This window comes from Typopeltis vanoorti, chromosome 4, assembly GCF_054136105.1.
Source record: "Typopeltis vanoorti isolate ZY-2024b chromosome 4, IOZ_Tvanoo_1.0, whole genome shotgun sequence".
In the NCBI taxonomy this organism is placed as follows: domain Eukaryota; kingdom Metazoa; phylum Arthropoda; class Arachnida; order Uropygi; family Thelyphonidae; genus Typopeltis; species Typopeltis vanoorti.
This window is the reverse complement of record NC_143552.1, coordinates 149,558,615-149,578,111: the sequence shown is the minus strand read 5'-3', so window position 1 is coordinate 149,578,111 and position 19,497 is coordinate 149,558,615. Positions and strand designations below refer to the sequence as shown.

General features: G+C 36.7%; 1 protein-coding gene across 1 annotated transcript in view; it reads right to left on the bottom strand.

The window, feature by feature from the left end:
- Positions 1 to 9,305: 9,305 nt before the first annotated feature.
- Positions 9,306 to 19,497, bottom strand: part of LOC150107748 (aquaporin-7-like) — a 110,556-nt gene continuing 100,364 nt past the window's right edge. Inside the window, exon 7 of the mRNA XM_090391510.1 lies at positions 9,306 to 9,830. Coding sequence (XP_090247636.1) covers positions 9,781 to 9,830 — 50 coding nt within the window. The 3' untranslated portion in view covers positions 9,306 to 9,780. The remainder of the gene's footprint in view (positions 9,831 to 19,497) is intronic.

Here is a 19,497-nt window from a genome sequence, read left to right as displayed (position 1 = left end):
AAAAACTCATTCATGATAAGTCATACAGTATCTGTACTGCTTGGTGATTCCGGAGACCAGATAATCAAATGGCTACACAACAAGTTGATCATGTATTTATTCCATACTCTGTAACAGGAGAAACAGATTTTTAGCTGTCACTATCAACCCTTTTTGATTATAAATTGCTGCAGTCATAACTCATCATCAAATTCCTGACCCTCGAGGGATGTATAGGATATTATAATAGTACTACATGAAAAACTTACATCATTAACTGGGCAATGCCCCAGTTGGCATTAAATTTTGTCATATTGTACCATCATTTTATTTGTGGTTTAAGCCAATAAGAATACAATTTGGTCAGCTAAATCCCAAATTGCCAGCTCATCATTTGTTCAGTATCCAGGTAGATACCTAACAGGGTGCACCATGAGAAGGTGAGGATTGGACATTAGGTCAGAAGCCCTGGTTGGTTCTCCACATTCCTTTAAAGGCTATTATGGAGAACTTCTCTCAGTTATACAGCTTTGACCCCTAAGCACCCTGCAGTCATAACTACGATATAAAATTTTAATTTTCCCCCAAAAACATATGGATAGCTGATTTTTTTTTATTCACTTATGATTTCTATCACATCATCTAATCAGTGATTCTCATTAATTCTGAGTTGTGTACCACAATTGACCACAGATATAGTCATTGATTGGCTGGATAGCATTTAGCTTACGTTACTAAAATACTACAATTCCAAAACTAAAATACTGTAGTTGAAAAAAACTAAAGAATAGGATCATTCTACTTTGCTTTTATTTATATATTTATTTTGTGTGTGGTGGGGGGGGGGGGGGGAGTAGTATAAAATGCAAAGTATTTTTAATGATTTTATACTAAACACTGTTAGCAGTTTTTAAATAAACATTTAATTGAAACATTTGTCAATTAAATGCCAGAAAATACCCATTCATAACAGAATTGCTGATGCCTTTATATGTTTAAAAACATGAAGACATCTGTAAAAATTTGTCTATATAGTACTTTCTGTTCAATATATATCAATTGATCTTGTAACAAATACAGTAATTCCTGAATTGTTTGATCACGTTGGAAACCAAGAGAGTACAGTTGTGCAAGCATACAACCATAAGGATTATGGTTGCATAGTGCTGTTCCTGGAATCAAGTAATATGCCAGTCCATTCAAGGATCTGTTAACTGAGAGTTTATTATTTGAAGGTTGAATAATTGAGAAATCACTGTACTTGAAAAATAAAATGGAGGTGTAGTTGTATGGTTATGTTTATAACATGCTTAATAAAGATCTCATATCGATGTAATATAGACAGTTTTGAGGATAATTATAAAGTAGGAACTGGAGGAAATTGCCTGTGACATAGTTGATGCATTTGTTAACAGTACAGTAAGTCTAGACTTCTTGAAATACACAAGAATATTTGGAAACCATATTTAACTAATTTTAACACAATCTTTAACTTCTGTCAGTCATGATGGTTGAAATGTATCAACCAAATTACACTCCATATCTGGATGTATAAAAGTGCAGTGATAAAGATATCTCCTTCCAGCAGCAGTCTTTTGTTTTTATATTGCTTTTGATGTATGAGAAAACATTCTTGTGAGTCAAGTAACTTGGCTTTACTTGTGGATGAGCATATTACTATTATAGTATGGGTTGGACACCTCCATGGACTCACTGTTGAAGGAACTCCCCAAATAACATAGTACTTATTACCTTTCATTGAATTTATTCACTGAAGATGCACTCACTCTCAAAGCAGCCCATTCCTTAGATTAGAATGAATGAAAAGACATCAAGAGAAGTATGGCAAGGATGTATCCTATCAGTTCTACTTTTTAATATACAGGGTGTTCGGGATAAATTTGACAGTTTCGTAAGGAAAAAGAAAATCTTCTTTGTATCTATTAAATTTAATGAATTGACAAAAAAACATTACAGGCAGAGTTAATTACAATACTATCAACAAGATTTACTCAAAATAACCACCATTAGCATCGATCACAGCTTCAATTCTGCTTCGGAACCTCGAACAAGCTGATGCTACAGTCTCCCTGGGAAGGGCCGCAAAAACTGTTTTAATTTTATCCATTAACTGGGCTTTTGTATTACTGGAAGTGCGATTGGTGTCTTTTTCAACTGCGCCCCATACAAAATTATCCATGGGGTTAAGGTCTGGGGAGTTTGGAGGCCAAACATTTGGACTGGTGAAGTCGTAGAAATTTTCAGACAACCATTTTTGACTTTTCCCAGAGGTGTGGCAAGGGGCCGAATCCTGCTGCCATACATACGGCCTACCATTGGCTACCCTTGTTATCCAGGGCTTGACTACAGTTAGCAACTCCACGAACAAAGCCCGAATTCCAATGCCAGGGTTCTTCAACACCTGTTCCTGCAGATTTGCGAAGAATTCTGCTGTACGAACGCAATCAGATCGTCTGCTAGGGATCTTTCTTCTTGCTACATCCTCGTAGTCACCATTGCAAGTCTCTAGTTCATGCCTGATTGTTTTTACTGTATTCAGGGAGCATTGGGCAGCAGTCGTAATATCCTTATTTTGATGGCGGGCACGAATCATCATGATACAAGTTATTCTCTTCCATGATTCAGGTGGGTTCCAGCTATCCATCCTTTCTGACATCTTGTATATGAATGAAGAAGGGTCCAAACTTTTAAATGAAGAGAAGTGTGTGTTAATACATGTAACTTACGGAAAAATATAATTAATTATAAATATGTCAAATTTATCCCGAACACCCTGTATATAATTATAGCAATCTGGAAACAGCATAACATTTGGTATACATATAAACCCACATATAAAGATAAACTATTATTTGCAGATGATCAAATTGTATTAGCTACATCAGAAGATGATCTACAGAGATCAGTCAAATTAAATTAAATGAAATTTCAGAACAATATAATATGAGAATATCAAAATGAAAGACAAAAATAATGGCTTTCAAAGAATAAGAAGTAAAATAGTGATAGATAATAAAATATTAGAGCAAATAAACACTTTCAGATACCAGGGATGTGACATCATATGAAGATGAAAAACATATAGACATTAAAATATAAAATTTTGTTGAAGTAAATGGCATAATAAATAATGTATTTATTATGCCATTTAATATCCTGTCTAATATCCACTATAATATCCTGTCTAAACCAACTTTATTATTACATATATTACATTAGCCAGGTGCTATCAGCCCGGGGGAGACTTTTGGCCTCAAGCACCACGTCGCCACTGGGCACGGTCCTCTGCGACTGTCCGCCATGTTCTTGTCTCCAGCCCGACAGCCTGCAGGTCTTCCTTCTCCTGATCCGCCCATCTCCTTCTTGGTCTCCCTGATCGGGATCAGGCCTCCCACACTTGTCTCACAGTCCTTTCGGGGCCCATACGGTACAGGTGCCCCAGCCACTGAAGATGCCAGGCTCGCAGCTCCATCAAGATGTCTGCCGAGTTGTATAAAGCGTGTATGGCAGCATTGGACTGTCTCCTCCAGACTCCGTCTGCCATGATCCCTCCATAGATACATCGTAGCATCTTGTTCTCGAATACTCTCAGGTGATCGGCTTGTCTCGCCATGAGAGTTCCCGCTTCAGCACCGTAGAGGAGAACAGGCATGATCAAAGTCTTGTATAGTCCCACCTTTGTAGTCCAAGACAGCAACCGCGAGGCGAAAAGGGGACGCACCTGATAATAGGCCACATTCGCAGCATTCCTGACTCTGGCTATCAGCCTCAACTTTGTTGTCTTCAGTCACGAAAGAACCCGAGTACCTAATGTTAGATCCTGAATGGAGAGCTTTACAAGTAAATTCTTTATTCATGATTTAACATAATAAACTACTACTAATTAAGGAGATATCTGCACATCAGCTAATATTTATGAAGTATTGTTTTATGTTTTGTAATAATGTGTAGTCCATGTTTGCCATATAGTGAGAGTTATTGGTAGGTTATTTGTAATTCCTAAGTAAGCTGTCTAGTACATTGCGAAATTCTGAGAAAAATTATAAGTAGTAATCCGGAATTATCGCGTATAATCTGTACGAGTCGAGCGTAGCGATGGAGGCTATACCTATGCGGAAAAAAAATGACGTCAGAGCGGCTACATAGAATAATGTAACCTGACAGGTTAGGGAGAGTGTAGGATCACCCAAGGGGCATGAACGACGGGGTTCGTGGGTGAAAACCACATCGAATAGAGGGTGCCCGAATAGGGCGAATAAAAGACGAAGCACGCCATTTTAGGAGGCCTTTTGATCTTGGGTTGCGGGGTTCGGATTTTTAGGGAGAGTTTGTCGGAGGATTCGTGAGAGAGCGGTGGGGCGACTACGGTAATGACGGATGGCAGGTTCTTTTCTTGAGAATGCTTGAAGATTTTCAAGCAGAGCTGATCGCGATACGACGGCCTATGTGGAATTGAGCCTTAGCAGAATGTCCCATTGGAGAAAGTTTCCTGCGGAGCGGTAGACAGCACGCAACAGTCGGAAACGAATAGAAGAAAAAGTGTAGTACATCGCAAGGCGCAAAGACGGCCGAAGAATATGCAGTAAGGTAATCCAGACCTATATGAGATGGCGGCATGAAATCTGAAAAGATCCGGTAATGTAAGAGTTTTCGTTCTATGTTAAGATTCGTTCAGAAGAACAAGAAATTTGCGTGCATTGTAACTAAGGGACACTAGTAGAGAACTTTTAGTGAGTATTTGACTGAATTAATTAAGCCCTCGTGGAACAAAGAAGAGCAGTAATTTGTGAATGGCTAGGCTTGCTAAAAGTGAAATTTAGAATTAAGATAATTATTGATAGAGTATTAATGAAAGTGTTCTGTGGATAACTTGTGAAAGGAATTATATAGTAGTAGTATTATGCTTAAACCTAATCTTATCCTTTCATAATTGAAGGATTTAACTTACTCAGATTCACTGTGATTTAGTATAACCCTTAACTTAGAGTGAATTTTGATCCATTGAGTATTTAAACTTACATAACTGTAAATGTTTTATGTTTTTCCAATAAATATGTTTTGTACCTTATATCTGAGTTTATGCCTGATTACGAATTCAAACCACCACTTATGAAATAGAACTTTTTTTGGCGGGAAGGAATTTAGATATAATTGCTTAAGTGAGATTCGGTCTACGACTGCTAACTGAATCTGCACAGCGATAGCGTGAGATAAAATAACTGTGTGTATCCCTTTAGAATTTAGAAATATTTCCCTGAACAAGAGTCTCTTCTGTTATAGAATATTGGCTGGCGCAGCAAAATATAAATTTTGCCAATATCCGAAGAGGAAATAAATCTGAATTAATATCTTAAGAGCACGGCAGTAGATTGGGAGGAGAGTTATTATAGAGGTAGAACAAGATATAATATAGAGAAAGCAGCGACATAACAATAGAGTAGCCGGTAGGATTTTGATTGTATAAGGTTTTAAGTAAGCAAAAGGATAGATTCAAGAAACACTAAATTAATGTATAGTAAGATTAAACAGATGATATAAGATAGAACGACTATTTAACAAAGATAGAACAAAGATTAGAATCACGATTTAACAATAGAAATTACAATTTAACACTAAATACCTTCACCCTCTCAAACTGTGCAGCTCCCTCTGGATCTTGAGCAGCATGGCGACTCATAAAAAGGTATTTTGTCTTCTCTGCGTTTATCTTCAGGCCAACTTCTTCTGAAGCTTCTTCAATAGCAGTAACCAATGCCACTGCGTCGTCCCATTGATGCGCCATGACGTTCAAGTCGTCCATGTAGCCAAGAATCCTAACTTGCACCCCATGTTGACTCCACCTGCCACTTGCTGTCTGTTTCTAATTACTTTTTCCAACACTAGATTGAAGAGAATCGGAGAAAGCTTATCACCCTGCTTCACACCGGTCTGTACTTGAAACTGGTCCAAAAGGTCACCTTCTGCTTTCACTCTTGCTCTCAAACCAGCTACGCATACCTGCACCATTTTTCCGAGTTTTCGTGGAATTCCCAGCTCTTCTAACACCTGCCATATTTTTGGGCATATTATTGAGTCATAGGCTTTAGAAAAGCCTATGAAAATATTATGAACTTCCCGGTTCTATTCCCAGCACTTTTCAAAAACTTGGCACAGTGTGAAGAGTTGGTCTATTGTAGAACTGTTCCTTTTGAAGCCCATCTGGTAGTCACCAAGGCACTCTTCTGCATATAGTGTGAGGCGCATTAGCATGATGTTAGATAGACAGCACCTTGTAGCCAGTCGACAGCAGTGAGATGCCCCTATAGTTGCCGCATTGAGCCTTATCTCCTTTATATACTGGGGTGATCAGCGACTCTTTCCACTCGTCTGGCAGCCGTTCTTCTTGCCAGATCATCAAGATGAGCAGGTGCAGCTGCTCCAGCAGGACGTCCCCACCATTCTTCAGGAGTTTCGCCGGTAGGCAGTCTGCTCTTGGAGCCTTATTATTTTTCAGCATGCGGATAGCACGAGAAATCTCACTAAATGTCGGCTCTTCAATAAATGGTTCAGCAGTTTGATATGGAGTATAATCCTCCGATATTGACGTCCCAGCATTGACATTCAGCAAGTTCGCGAAATATCTATGCCACTAAGCGAGAGCATCTTTTGAGTTTGTTAATAGATTTCCACTCCCATCTGTTATGGTTGCCGCTTGTGTCTGGGCACCCCGCATGGCTTTGATCGTCCGGTACATCTCCCGTCCATTATTCGTCACCCTATTTCTCTCTATACTAGCCACTTTCTCATTAAGATACTTCCACTTTTCCCTGCGTAGACATGTATTCACCACTCTTCTCACCCTCTCATATGCAGCTTTCTTCCTGCTGTCTGCTAGGTAGTTCAATAGTGCTTCCCTTCATTTCACTACAGCTTCTTGTAGCAAAAGAAAGAAAAAAAGAGCTGTGGTGACATCGATACATAGTACATGGTCTATTTGGTTAGCTGTTCTACTGTCTGGCAATCTCCAGGTCTGCTTGTAAACGTCTTTATGCGCAAACATAGTGCTCTTTACAAAGCACCCCGTAGCAGTGGCAAAACTTGCAAATCCCATTATCATTGCGCTCCTCATGTAGGCTCTCACTACCTACGAAAGGGTGCCACACACGCTCTCTCCCCAGCTTTGGGTTGAAATCTCCCACTACTAGCTTGACATCATAGGATGGTAGATTAGCACAAGTACATTCAAGCACTTCATAGAAACAATCTTTAGCTTCCTCCAAGCTCTCTTCAGTAGGCACGTAACAGTTCACAACAGACACATTTTGAAAATGTCCCTTAACTCTAATAGTATACAGCCGATTGTTCACAGATTTAAAATCTAAAATATTACACAAAAATTCATCAATAACTAAAAACGCAGTTCCAAGGACTCTTCATCCTCTGTCATCACCACTATAGTGCAGCGTGTACCCCAATTGCAGGTTGAGCCATGTCCCGGCCATCGCGCCTCTTGTACAGCACAAAGTCCAATTTTATACTGTCGTAAGACATTCGTTACATTAAAAAGAGCTCCTTCTTTCACCAAACTAGGTATATTCCAAGTGCCAAAATGATTAATAATCATCGTTGCAAAGGCGTCTGAATTCCAAGGCTTCTGTGGTGCTTGTTTCGTAACCAATAGGGTGTTTACAGGAGGGTGGTTGGCCCCTCGCTAATCCTCCCCTTATATTAGGATTCCTTAACTAAATTGAGCAGCATAGTACTAGTGACAGAAATCCTTAAGCAGTTGTACGACAAAGTACTGTAATAAGCTTCTACTCAAATTAGGCTTAGTTGCTCACACATTCTCTACCACTACAGTTTCATGAAGTATACTCACCAAAAACCAATAGACAATTTACACAAACCTATATGCAGTGTGCTCAACCTAAACATCATAATTTTAAAAGAAATACTCCTCAACAAAAATATTTCACTAAAATGCATAAACAACTTTATACAGCTAAATCAACCACTAGCCACACTTCACAGTGCCAACTTTATTATACAATACCGAAACATGTATCCTTAAAAAGAAGAATGTAAAATGGATTCAAACATCAGAAAAACAGCTGGATGTACCATGTGGGACCATAAAACGTGAAAAAATTTTATAATCCCTGAATATAAAACCACTCTTAACAAGTAATTACTATATAAGTAAATATAAACAAAAATGTTTAAGAACATCTAAATCAAATGGACACTAGCAGACTAAAATACTTCAATATAAAATAAATGGAAAAAGAAGAATTAGAAGACTAAGAAAGTGATGGCATAAGACTGGAAAAGGTCACTTTGCCTAAAATCCATAATAGGAAGAAGAAGAAGATATAGTATTATTACATTGTATCCTGCACCTCTTGAGTATACATAGCAGGAATTTGTTAACAGGTATGTTAGTCTGATCTGCTGAATTCATTAACATCTGGTCTTCATCCAGCAGCTGGGGGAGGTCAAATTCCTTGTGGGTATGGATGTCTGGGAATTTCTTGAAATGGTAAATGAATTTCATCACCCGGTTAAACTGCCATCCTGCTTTTGGAGGTACAAAGTGATTTGAAAAAGTTTCAAGTTTAGTCTCTAGAGGGATTTCTAGATTTTCTAACACTTAGCTTATCCATGATACTAATATACTATAAGTTTACGTGCATGTGTAACACTGCAATAACTTTCATGATGCTATACTGTAAGGAAGAAAGATTGACAGAAGAAATAAGTTTCATTCTAGTCACCACCAACTAGTGAAACTTTTTCAGCTGGTTCCTGAGTTAATCAATCTTTAGCACAGGCAAGTAGAGCTTTTTTTTTAATTCTGGAAATTTGGATTTTTAATCTTGCATCTCAGAAAAATTGACCACAGAACTCTTATTATTTCAGACAATAATACCAGTTAGGTTTAGGAATATGGATGATTTGATCTTACATTCTTAAACCCATCCTTAAATTTACAAGTGTGCAGAGTATTTGCCAATCAATTCCCAAAACTTAAGGAATAAAAGAGTTCTTCTGTTCTCTTTGGATAACAAAAAGGACATCTAGGATTAATATTTCTCCATCCACAGAGTCCAAACGACTCGCTGAGAAATTTAAGGAATTTTTTAAATTGATTCACATAGTCTTTCATAGGTAAAATTCGCATAAAAGAAAGAAAATATCAGATTATGTATTTGATTACTCAGTAAGAATAACTTTACAATAAAGAAAAACAAAACTTTACTATCTTTGTGTTACAAAGAGAATAGTTTACATCAAATGTACAGCTGTTCACTAAAGACCATGTTTAATTGAGTGATAGGATTCATATCCTCTCAATTTACCATTACATGATACCACATCAATATTATTTCCATGATCACTGCTATATACTTCGGTTTTTTGCAACAAAAGGCTTTTTTTTCTTTTTTTTTGATAAGCATGAAACAGTATTAAATTTATATGACCACAAATCATAAAAGAAATGTGCTGTGGTTATTTAAGGCACATAAATGTCTTGTAAAATAATAAAAATATAATATACTGGCTAACCAGATTATAGAGTTGTGGATGACAGGTGGCTAATATAAAACGATTTCCTATTTTCTCATTGTTCTACAATGAGCTGTTTCTTCTGAAAAAGAAGCATTTGCTTCTAAGGATCCTACAAATATAGGATCTGCTATAGTCCAAGATTACTGGAACATTTGTAATGGAAGACAACAAACCACTGAGTCCTGTGTCTAGAACTAAAATAAATAAATTTCTGATGACCGAGATGTTTATTCAGTATTTTCCTTCATAATTCTTGATACCTTGCATCTGAACTTGAGTAGCTGTAAGTAAAAAAAAAAAAGATGCTGAATTGTTCTAAAATGAGCAAAACTTAAAAATGAGTTTCAAAATAAATAATAACCAATTCTATGAAATACAGTATATAGAGTCAACTTTCACTATGGCAAAATGCCTTGAAATCCAAAAAAAAAAAAAAAAAAAAAATTATAATAGAAGGTTTGGCAGAACGATATTGATATTGATGCTTTAAGGTTGACTTTTCAGTTGTCTGTTATGGTAAGGGATATAGTTCACCATAATATTTGTTTTAGTTAGAGCTGGTTTTATCATGCCAAGAAATTATATTCTTAGTTTCATCCTTTATTTTCAGAATGCATCAATCAGTGTTTTTTTTTTATTTGTTTGTTTTTGCCTGTTTAGTCTTGCTGCTGTTTTATACTTTATTTATAATCAAACATTTTCCACCTTAAAAAAAAAAAAAAATTAAAAACAAAAATCATTCTTTTTTAGATACAAACAGATGTTCATTCTAAGTGAAGTTATCAGTATGCTGAAGCTGATTGTATAATTTTAGATTCTAATTTTGAAAGCGAGTTATTTGTTGGAAGTCTTTCCACTTGGTTATACCATAAATTAAAGATGCTAAGAAATTATATTCTTGGTTTAATCCTTTATCCAAGTAAAAGTTGCCGCCTGAAGTAACTTCAAGACTGGGCCACTCATATAGAGGCTAATGACTTCACATCACTTTTCTTAGTATCCCATAATGCAAAGCACATCCTTACAGACAATGGTGAGCTATGGAAATTTTAACAAAGGGCTAGCATCATCAAGCAAAAAAAAAAAGGCATATTTCACACAAAAGCTTTTATTAATACAGCTTGTGTACAAATGCCAATCAAAAAGTATGTAGGGACAATCAACCTGTAAAGGCTATCATTTTTAAACAAATATTTCATGATCTAAACATGTTTGCACAGAATCATCTGTGTTAATTTATCTCACATAAGAAAAACATTTTTTAACTATCAAAATATAATAAGAATAAAATCTTTTATAATCGCACATATGCAATAGTTCGCATTTTTTATAAATAAAATAAATTTGTTTGTTTGCGATAGAAGTTCTTATGACAAACGATCTATAAATAATAAATAAATATTATCTAAACACAATAATATTGAAATACGTTATAATGTATTTTTCTTTTTTTTTATACTTCAAATGATAATGAACGGTTTTACCATACGATTGGCTACCAGAAGGGAGAAGGGTAAAGATAGTGCATGCGCTTATTTTATTTTCAAACTTGGGGAGTTGTAGAGGAGTTGAAACAATAATTCCAAATAATCTATACGCTGCCGAATAGACTAATTTTTGTTAGGCTACCATATGAGTTTGTTGCTTAATATATTTCAAAAAATTATGTTTGTTTGTTTTTTCTTTTGAAAAAATAAAAAAGTAAACAAGAACACAGGGGTCTAAAATTTGAGAAAAATTTAACAAAGGGCTCTCGCGAGCCCCTTATGGCTCACCACTGCTTGCAGACATGTATAATGCTATGCATTATGGCAAGGGTCACCACCCAGACCAGTTTTGACTTTTACTGAGGTCTCATTAGTGGGAGCCAGACCCAAAGGTTGAAGTAATGCATAAGTCATATTTCCATATACAAGTAACCAAAAGGTGTCACACCTTATTACTAATACCCTTGATTAGAGATGTTGGAAGTTTTTCCACTTGGTTATATTATAAATTAAAGATGCTAAGAAATTATATTCTTGGTTTAATCCTTTATCCAAGTGTAAGCAAACAATGTTCACTTTCTGACAGAAACTCAAATCTCAACTTCCTCAAACACCACTTATCTCTGCTCTCCCAACTACATACTCTTTGAGTCATATCACCTCAGAGAGAGAGAGAGAGAGAGAGAGGTAGGATTTGTATATATGTTCACTCCAGGATACCATGCTAACCTAGAATCTCCCAATTTTGATTTCCTTTGACTAAAAATCATTCTACCAAATTCATATGATGTCCCTACTGTTTTCATAATACCAACAACCATTCTGAACTCTTCAATTACCTTTCCTTAAATGTCGATTTTCTTCAATCCAACTTTCCGAGTTACTCGGAGACTTCAATGTTCATAACCAGTTTTTTTTTTTATTTCTCAGAAGCTGCATAATTTTTATTTATTTCTTTTTTCATTATTATTATTTCTCAGAAGATGCATAAATTTCATTCCTTCACTTCCTGTGTATGTATTTTCCTCCTTCCTGTCTATGTCCCCATAATAAACTTTCCCATAATAAATAATTCTTTCAGATAAATTATGGACTCTACAACCATGTTATAAATAACTATTTTAATTTTCAGACGTTTTGACCTTCATATGAAGGTCATCATCTGGAACATATACATATATACAGAGACAAAAGCTGAATTGCATTTCACACAGTATGCTAAAGAGACAACGATTTGATCAATGGTTAATCTACTGGCATAACCTCTAGTGAAAATAGAATATATATAAATGAAAAAAAAATAAAATAAACACTTAACCTTTCTCTCTAAGAGTTAACTATAAATACAACCATAAGTAATCCAGATTATTAAATCTAATATAACAATTGTCATGTTAAATTAGGACATCATTGCTACTGTAAGAAAACTATCTATATGAAAGAATGTTTCTCTGATGTTATCTTAAATATAATATACCTTTAGTTTTTAATTAATTAATTAATTTATTTTTTAATTGTATTTGTATTTTTTATTTTTTTATTTAATTTATATATATATATATATATATATATATATATAGATGGTACAACACCAGGGCAACTCATTGTAAAAGTGGATAAAGCTCTGATCACTATTCTTAGTATTTCCCATAATGTAGAGCACATCTCACTAGAAGATGTATACTGCAATAAATTATGGGTGGGGTCACTACCCAGACCGGTTTCAACCTTTTTTGAATGTAAAAGTGAAACGAGCTCTAAAAATAAGACGATCCCTAAAGTTTGCCCAACTCTGCATTGTTTCATTGAGTGGAACAATGCAGAGTTGTTCCACTCAATGAGAGTTTTAGTAATACAGAGCCTTATCAACTTTACCTATACAAGTTGCTACAAGGTATTTTTATTTTTAATAAGAATCTCTGGAGGAGATATAGATGTAATTAATTTTTTAACTTGGGGATACTGTACATTAGGGTTACCAAGTAATTTTATAAGCTTGGTTATTTAACTCCTAATCCCAAGTAAGCAAACAGTTAAGTTTGCACCTGAAACATAGTCTAAGGAAGTACAACACCAGGGGAACTCATTGTAAAGGTGGATAAAGTTCTGATCACTATTCTTAGAAACAGTGATCACTATTATTAAAAATAAAAACACCTCGTAGCAACTTGTATAGGTAAAGTTGATAAGGCTCTGTATTACTAAAACCTTGGTATTTAGGGTCTAGCTACTCACTGAAGAGACCTCAAAAAAGGTTGAAACTGGTCTGGGTAGTGACCCCACCCATAATGTATTGCAGTATACATCTTCTAGTGAGATTATTATTATTATTATTATTAAACAAGACCTCATGGATTCTTGTTGAGAGGCTTATACGCTGGTTAAACATGATAACTAATATTTAAGGAATTGACAGCGTATACAGTCGTATACTTCCTAACACACTTAAACAACCAACACCCTAGAATCAAGTTCACCCTAGAAAAAGAGGAAAACAATAACCTCCCCTTCCTAGACACACTAGTCACCCGCCAACCTGATGGAACCTTGGTTTTCTCAGTTTATAGAAAACCCACCCATACAGGCAGATACATTCACCAACAATCCCATCACCCCCCCCCCCTCACAACAATATGGAGTTATTAAGACACTATTCAACAGGGCAAAAATAATCTGTTCAAATGATCAAGCCCTAACCACTGAACTAAATCACATCCATGACACTTTCTCAGCCAATGGCTACCCCCCCCCAAAAAAAATCCAGAGAATACTTAACCCAGTTATCCACAACCCACCACCCCCTCCCCCTTCACAAAAAAGATTACTCTAAATCCATCACCATTCCCTACATCCAAGGCACCTCGGAAAAAATCAACAAAATCTTAAGAAAACACGACTTAACCACTTGTTATAGACCACATAGAAAATTGGCATCCCTTATCCGCTCCACTAAAGACCAACCACTTCCCCTAGACCTACCTGGTGTGTACCAGGTCCCTTGCAGCTGTAAATTGTCTTACTTTGGCCAAACAGGCAGGACAGCAAATATCAGAATCTCAGAACACAAGGATTACATCCGATTTCACCAGTACAGCCACTCTGGGCTTGCAGACCACGCTCTGGATACTCGCCACAGAATAAGATGGAAGAAAGCCACAGTCATACACCGCAGCAAGTTCAAGTATGAAAGACTATTCATGGAATCAGCCTCAGCCCTTAGGAACATGCCAAACCTCAACAAATTTGGATGCATGAGACTGCCCCAAATTTGGGAAACAATTATCAGAAGAACTTCAGCCCAAAGGCCAAGAACCACCAATATAGCCCGCCAGGGGGCACCACCAGGACTTTAGGAAAACGTTAGCTTCCTAGCTTCAGTTCTTATTTGCTGTTATGTAGTACTTGTGTGCACGTGTCTTTGTATTAAGTTCCCAAGAAGATGGCAACGTGACGTTTGCCGAAATATCGGAAAGTATATATTAAAGTTTATTTAATTTATATTTCTAGTATACGCTGTCAATTCCTTAAGTATTAGTTATCAAGACCTCATGGAGTCAAAGACTCATCTAGGAGGTCCTTTTATCTCACACACATCTCATCATACCATGTCTTAAACACATTCAAACACCTTGCAGACACCACACTCTCAGGCAAGGCATTCCAATCACTCACAACTCTGCATGAAAAAAACCTGCCTCTCACTCTCCTACTCACACCCTCTTTATACAGTTTCCAGGGATGACCTCTGGTTCTCCCCTGATCTCCCACTATTCTCTGTAGAACTTCTCCACCATTGATCCTATAACAACCCCTTACCAACTTGTAGGTCTCTATCATATCTCCCCTCTTCTTTCTCCACTAGACTCTGCAAATTACATCTTTTCAATCTTTCCTCATACTCGACATTCCAGAGGTCAGAAACTACCTTAGTCAGTCGCCTTTGGACCCTTTCCAACATCTCTTCATCCTTCTGAAAACCAGGTGACCAAATCTGGGCACAATAGTCCATGTGTGGTCTAATCAAAGCCTTATACAATGGAACAAGAATCTCCCTACTTCTACACGTCAGTGTCCTCCGCATCATTCCCAGAAGTCTTTGTGTTGTCTTCAGAATTTTGGCGATGTGTCCCCTAAATTTTAGATCCTTATCCACTATCACCCCCAGATCTCTTATTTCCTCTACTTCCAACAATATATTCTCACCAAGCATAAATTCTGCATCCCATCTTTGTTTTCCAAATTTTAAAACCTTACATTTTGCAACATTGAACTCACATCCCCATTTGCTTGCCCAATCACTCAATTTATTCAAGTCTTCTTGCAAGGCCACAACATCTTCACTACTCTTTATGGTTCGTCCCAACTTTGCATCATCTGCAAACAACTGAATATCTCCATCCAAATCTTCGCCAATATCATTAATATACAAGTTAAATAGTAATGGCCCTAAAACAGACCCCTGAGGCACTCCACTAGTGACTTTCCTTTTCCTGGATATTGCACCCCATACACAACTTGTTGATCCCTATCAGATAGCCAGTCTCCAATCCAATGCACTAATCTAATATCCAACCCCATCTGCTCTAGTTTGACTGTCAACTTATCATGAGGTACTCTATCAAAAGCTTTTGCGAAATCCAAGTATATTACTGTGTATCCTTCTCCTCGGTCCAAGGAAGCAGTCACTTTATTGTAATAAGTAAGTAGATTACTAAAACATGACCTCCCTTTAGCAAATCCATGCTGTCCATCAAAGATTATACCATTGTTGTCAACCCAACTCTGGATCCTAGTTCTCACAAGCTTCTCCAACAACTTAACCACAACACCTGACACACAGATAGGCCTATAGTTTGATGCTTGAGTTCGATCACCTCCTTTATGAAGTGGCACAATCTTGCCTTCCTTCCACGCTTTAGGAACTTGACCAAGTGCAAGACTCGTATTAAAAAAATATGTCAAGGCAGGTGTCAACTCTCTGGCACATTCCTTCAGAATACGCGGTGATATATTATCAAGTCCCACAGCCTTATTTACATCTAGTTTACTCAACTCCCCAAACACCTCTTGCTCACTTACAGTCAGTCTCTCCTCTCCATCATCAACTGCTCTTAATCTCTCCATGAAGTCACATTCACAAGATTGAAAGATCTTTATGAACTGCTCATTAAGTATCTCCACCACACATTCTATAACAGCTGTCTTTATACCATTTCCTCCAATCAATGTCATCCTTCCATAATCATTCTTTCTTTTGCTGGCTACATATCGAAAGAACTCTCTAGGATTCTTTTTGGCTTCATTAGCTAACTGCTGTTCATACCTCTCTTTAGCTACTCTCACCAACCAAGTCACCCTCCTTGCCTGGTCTTTGTAGACCTCATGAAATTGGTCATCCTTCTCACACCTACCTTATTAAACCTTCTCACCCATGGTATACATTTAGACATTGCATCTACTAAATAGTTTTTGAAAATCCCCCAAGCTGCATTGATCTCTTTTCCAGCTAACTCCTCATTCCATGCTACACCTGCAAGCTGTCTCCTGAGCTCTTCATAATCACCCCCCTTGTAGTTCCACATATACCCTTTTTTCACACGGGTCCTTGCACTGCTGGCAACCACCCAGGTAATCACCTCATGGTCACTTTCACCAATTGGTGGATGATTTGACACCTCATTGATAATTACATCCTCCAATGAGATGACCAAATCCAAGACCCTTAATCATCATGTGCCCTCTGTTACATACTGTCTGAGGTAGTTATCCCTCAAAAACTCAAGAAACTCATTTTCTTTACTTCCAGTTGCTATCTCTTCATTCCAGTCTATATTGCCATAATTAAAATCACCCATAATGATCACCCTTTTCTTATTTGCTTGGCTTATTTGACTATACATTTCACTATCACCACCATCCACATTACCAGGTCTATAACAACATCCTACCAAGTATTTGATTCTATTCACCTCTATCTCACACCATACTGCCTCAAAACCACTGGCCCTATTTCCCTCTTGCATCTCTACCTTGTATGGACATACCTCTTTCTCTATCATCAATAGCACTCCCCCTCCCTTTTTACCCCTTCTATCCTCACGAAACACATTATACCTTTCCATCTCTATTCCTGTCAGGATGTCGTCCTCATCTGACCATGTCTCACTTATTCCGACAATCTCTGGGTGCACAGATGCAATTAGTGCAACCATTTCATCTGCCTTGTTTCTTATACTTCTAGCATTGGTATACAAACACGACAACTCATTTCTGGATCTACAGCTAGTTCCACTGATACCACTCACTCAATGTGATCTCTCCATGCTGGACTGGGGCCATTTCCCTTTCTGCTTCTTCATTTTAGAACCCTTTGCAATTCCATCTATTTCCTCTTGATCCCTGGTCATCCCATTACTTTCCTGCCTATACATGCTCTCACCTCCTCTTGGAGCATCCACCTTTCTCACGCTGTGTACCCCTGTCCACCCTGAGCCTCCCCATTTCCCTGATGTGCTTTACATTATGGGAAATACTAAGAATAGTGATCAGAGCTTTATCTACCTTTACAATGAGTTGCCCTGGTGTTGTACCATCTTTAGACTTGAACTATGTTTCAGGTGCAAACTTAACTGGTTGCTTACTTGGGATTAGGAGTTAAATAACCAAGCTTATAAAATTACTTGGTAACCCTAATATATATATATATATATATATATATATATATTCTATTTCCGCTAGAGGTCATGCCAGTAGAATAACCGTTGATCAAATCATTGTCTCTTTGGCATACTGTGTGAAATGTAATTAAGCTTGTCTCTGTATATATGTACATACTCCAGATGATGATATTAATATGAAGGTCGAAACGTCAGTAAATTAAAATAGTTATTTATAACACGGTTGTAGAGTCCATAATTTATCTAAAATGCCAATCACTGTGTAACACTAAAGGAAAGGATAATAAATAATTGCTCTTTACTCATTGAACTAATTTGCCAAAGAATACCACATGTTCCTTTGAGCCTCCTGGCCTATTACTATCACGATAATCATCTACTGTATTTCACAACAGATAATCTCAAATAGCCTTCTGTTATCATTGGCAATAGACCTTTCTTCCTATCCTGTTCTCTTCTATTCTTCTTGAAAATGCAGTATTCCTTACATTCTGCCCCCCCCCCCTCTAACTATATCCACAACTGTCAGCCATCACTAATACCCACAATTTTGACTTAACTCGAAACTTACTAGTGCCAAAAACTCCACCACACAGAGTGCATGAATATCTTTGTGGTAACATTTATTCTATAATAATGCTAAACTTCCAGAAAAATTGAACCATTATAGGTTCAATTCTAATCACTCATTACTGGAATTTTTTTCTATAGACCTTTTTAATTTTTTCAACTAGTTTCCAAATTAGTAAGTAGGGTTTTCCTCATGGATACTTGGATTTTTAACCTCGAATCCTAGAAACATTGACCATAGAATTCATGCTATGGTCAATGTTTCTATTGGAAAATCTCTACTCTCAGCTGTCAGACAATCAATGACAGCTGAGAGTAGAGATTTGCCTCCCCTCCTCCACAATGAAGTCAGACAGGAATTGACTGTGTGGTAGGTATGATTATCATTTTATTATAAGTAAAAATTCATCATAGGAGGCATGTAACATTTCACCAAGTTATCGTAATTCACACAATAGCTGCCATCTCTTTGAATTCATTCACTGACAAAGCACTCGTGACCAACTCTGGCAATCCATTCCACTCATTTACACTTTCTGAGCAAAAGATCTAATTCTCATGAAACTTGCCAAACATACTTTTCTAAGGATGATCCCTTAATAATCCCTGCAGCCATGTACTGAAAAATTTATTCTGTATCAATCCTATAAAACTTTTTAGTAATTTATATGTCTCTCTTTGTTGCCTATGAATCAATTTAGGTAAACTGAAAATCTTAATTCTATCCTTATAAGGAGCATCCCATAGACCTGCCATCATCTTTGTCACTTTATATCAGCAACAGCACTGCTAAGTTTTTTTTTTATTATTATTATTTCATTTATTTTTTTAACAATGTGAAATGTAAGGATAGAATGTTTTATATTTGATATTAATGGGGATTTATTGAAGTAGATAAGGAAAGAAATCTTGAAATGATGTGGACAAAAAGAAATTCAGGGAACATTGCAAGAATCGCGAAGACAATATATTTTAGTAACGATATAGATATAAAAAGGTTACTTTTTTTTCCAACATACATCATTTCACTATACAAAATGATTTGGATCTTTATTCGAATATGATAAGGCTTTTGGATTGTTGTCCACATATTTGAGGTGAAGAAGAAATTTTTGAAAAAATTCAGAGAAAGTGGCTGGAGGTATTTAGAGGATTGGATATACAAACATATTGAACAGATTTCATTTGTGGAACCTGATGAATGAAGAAAATGC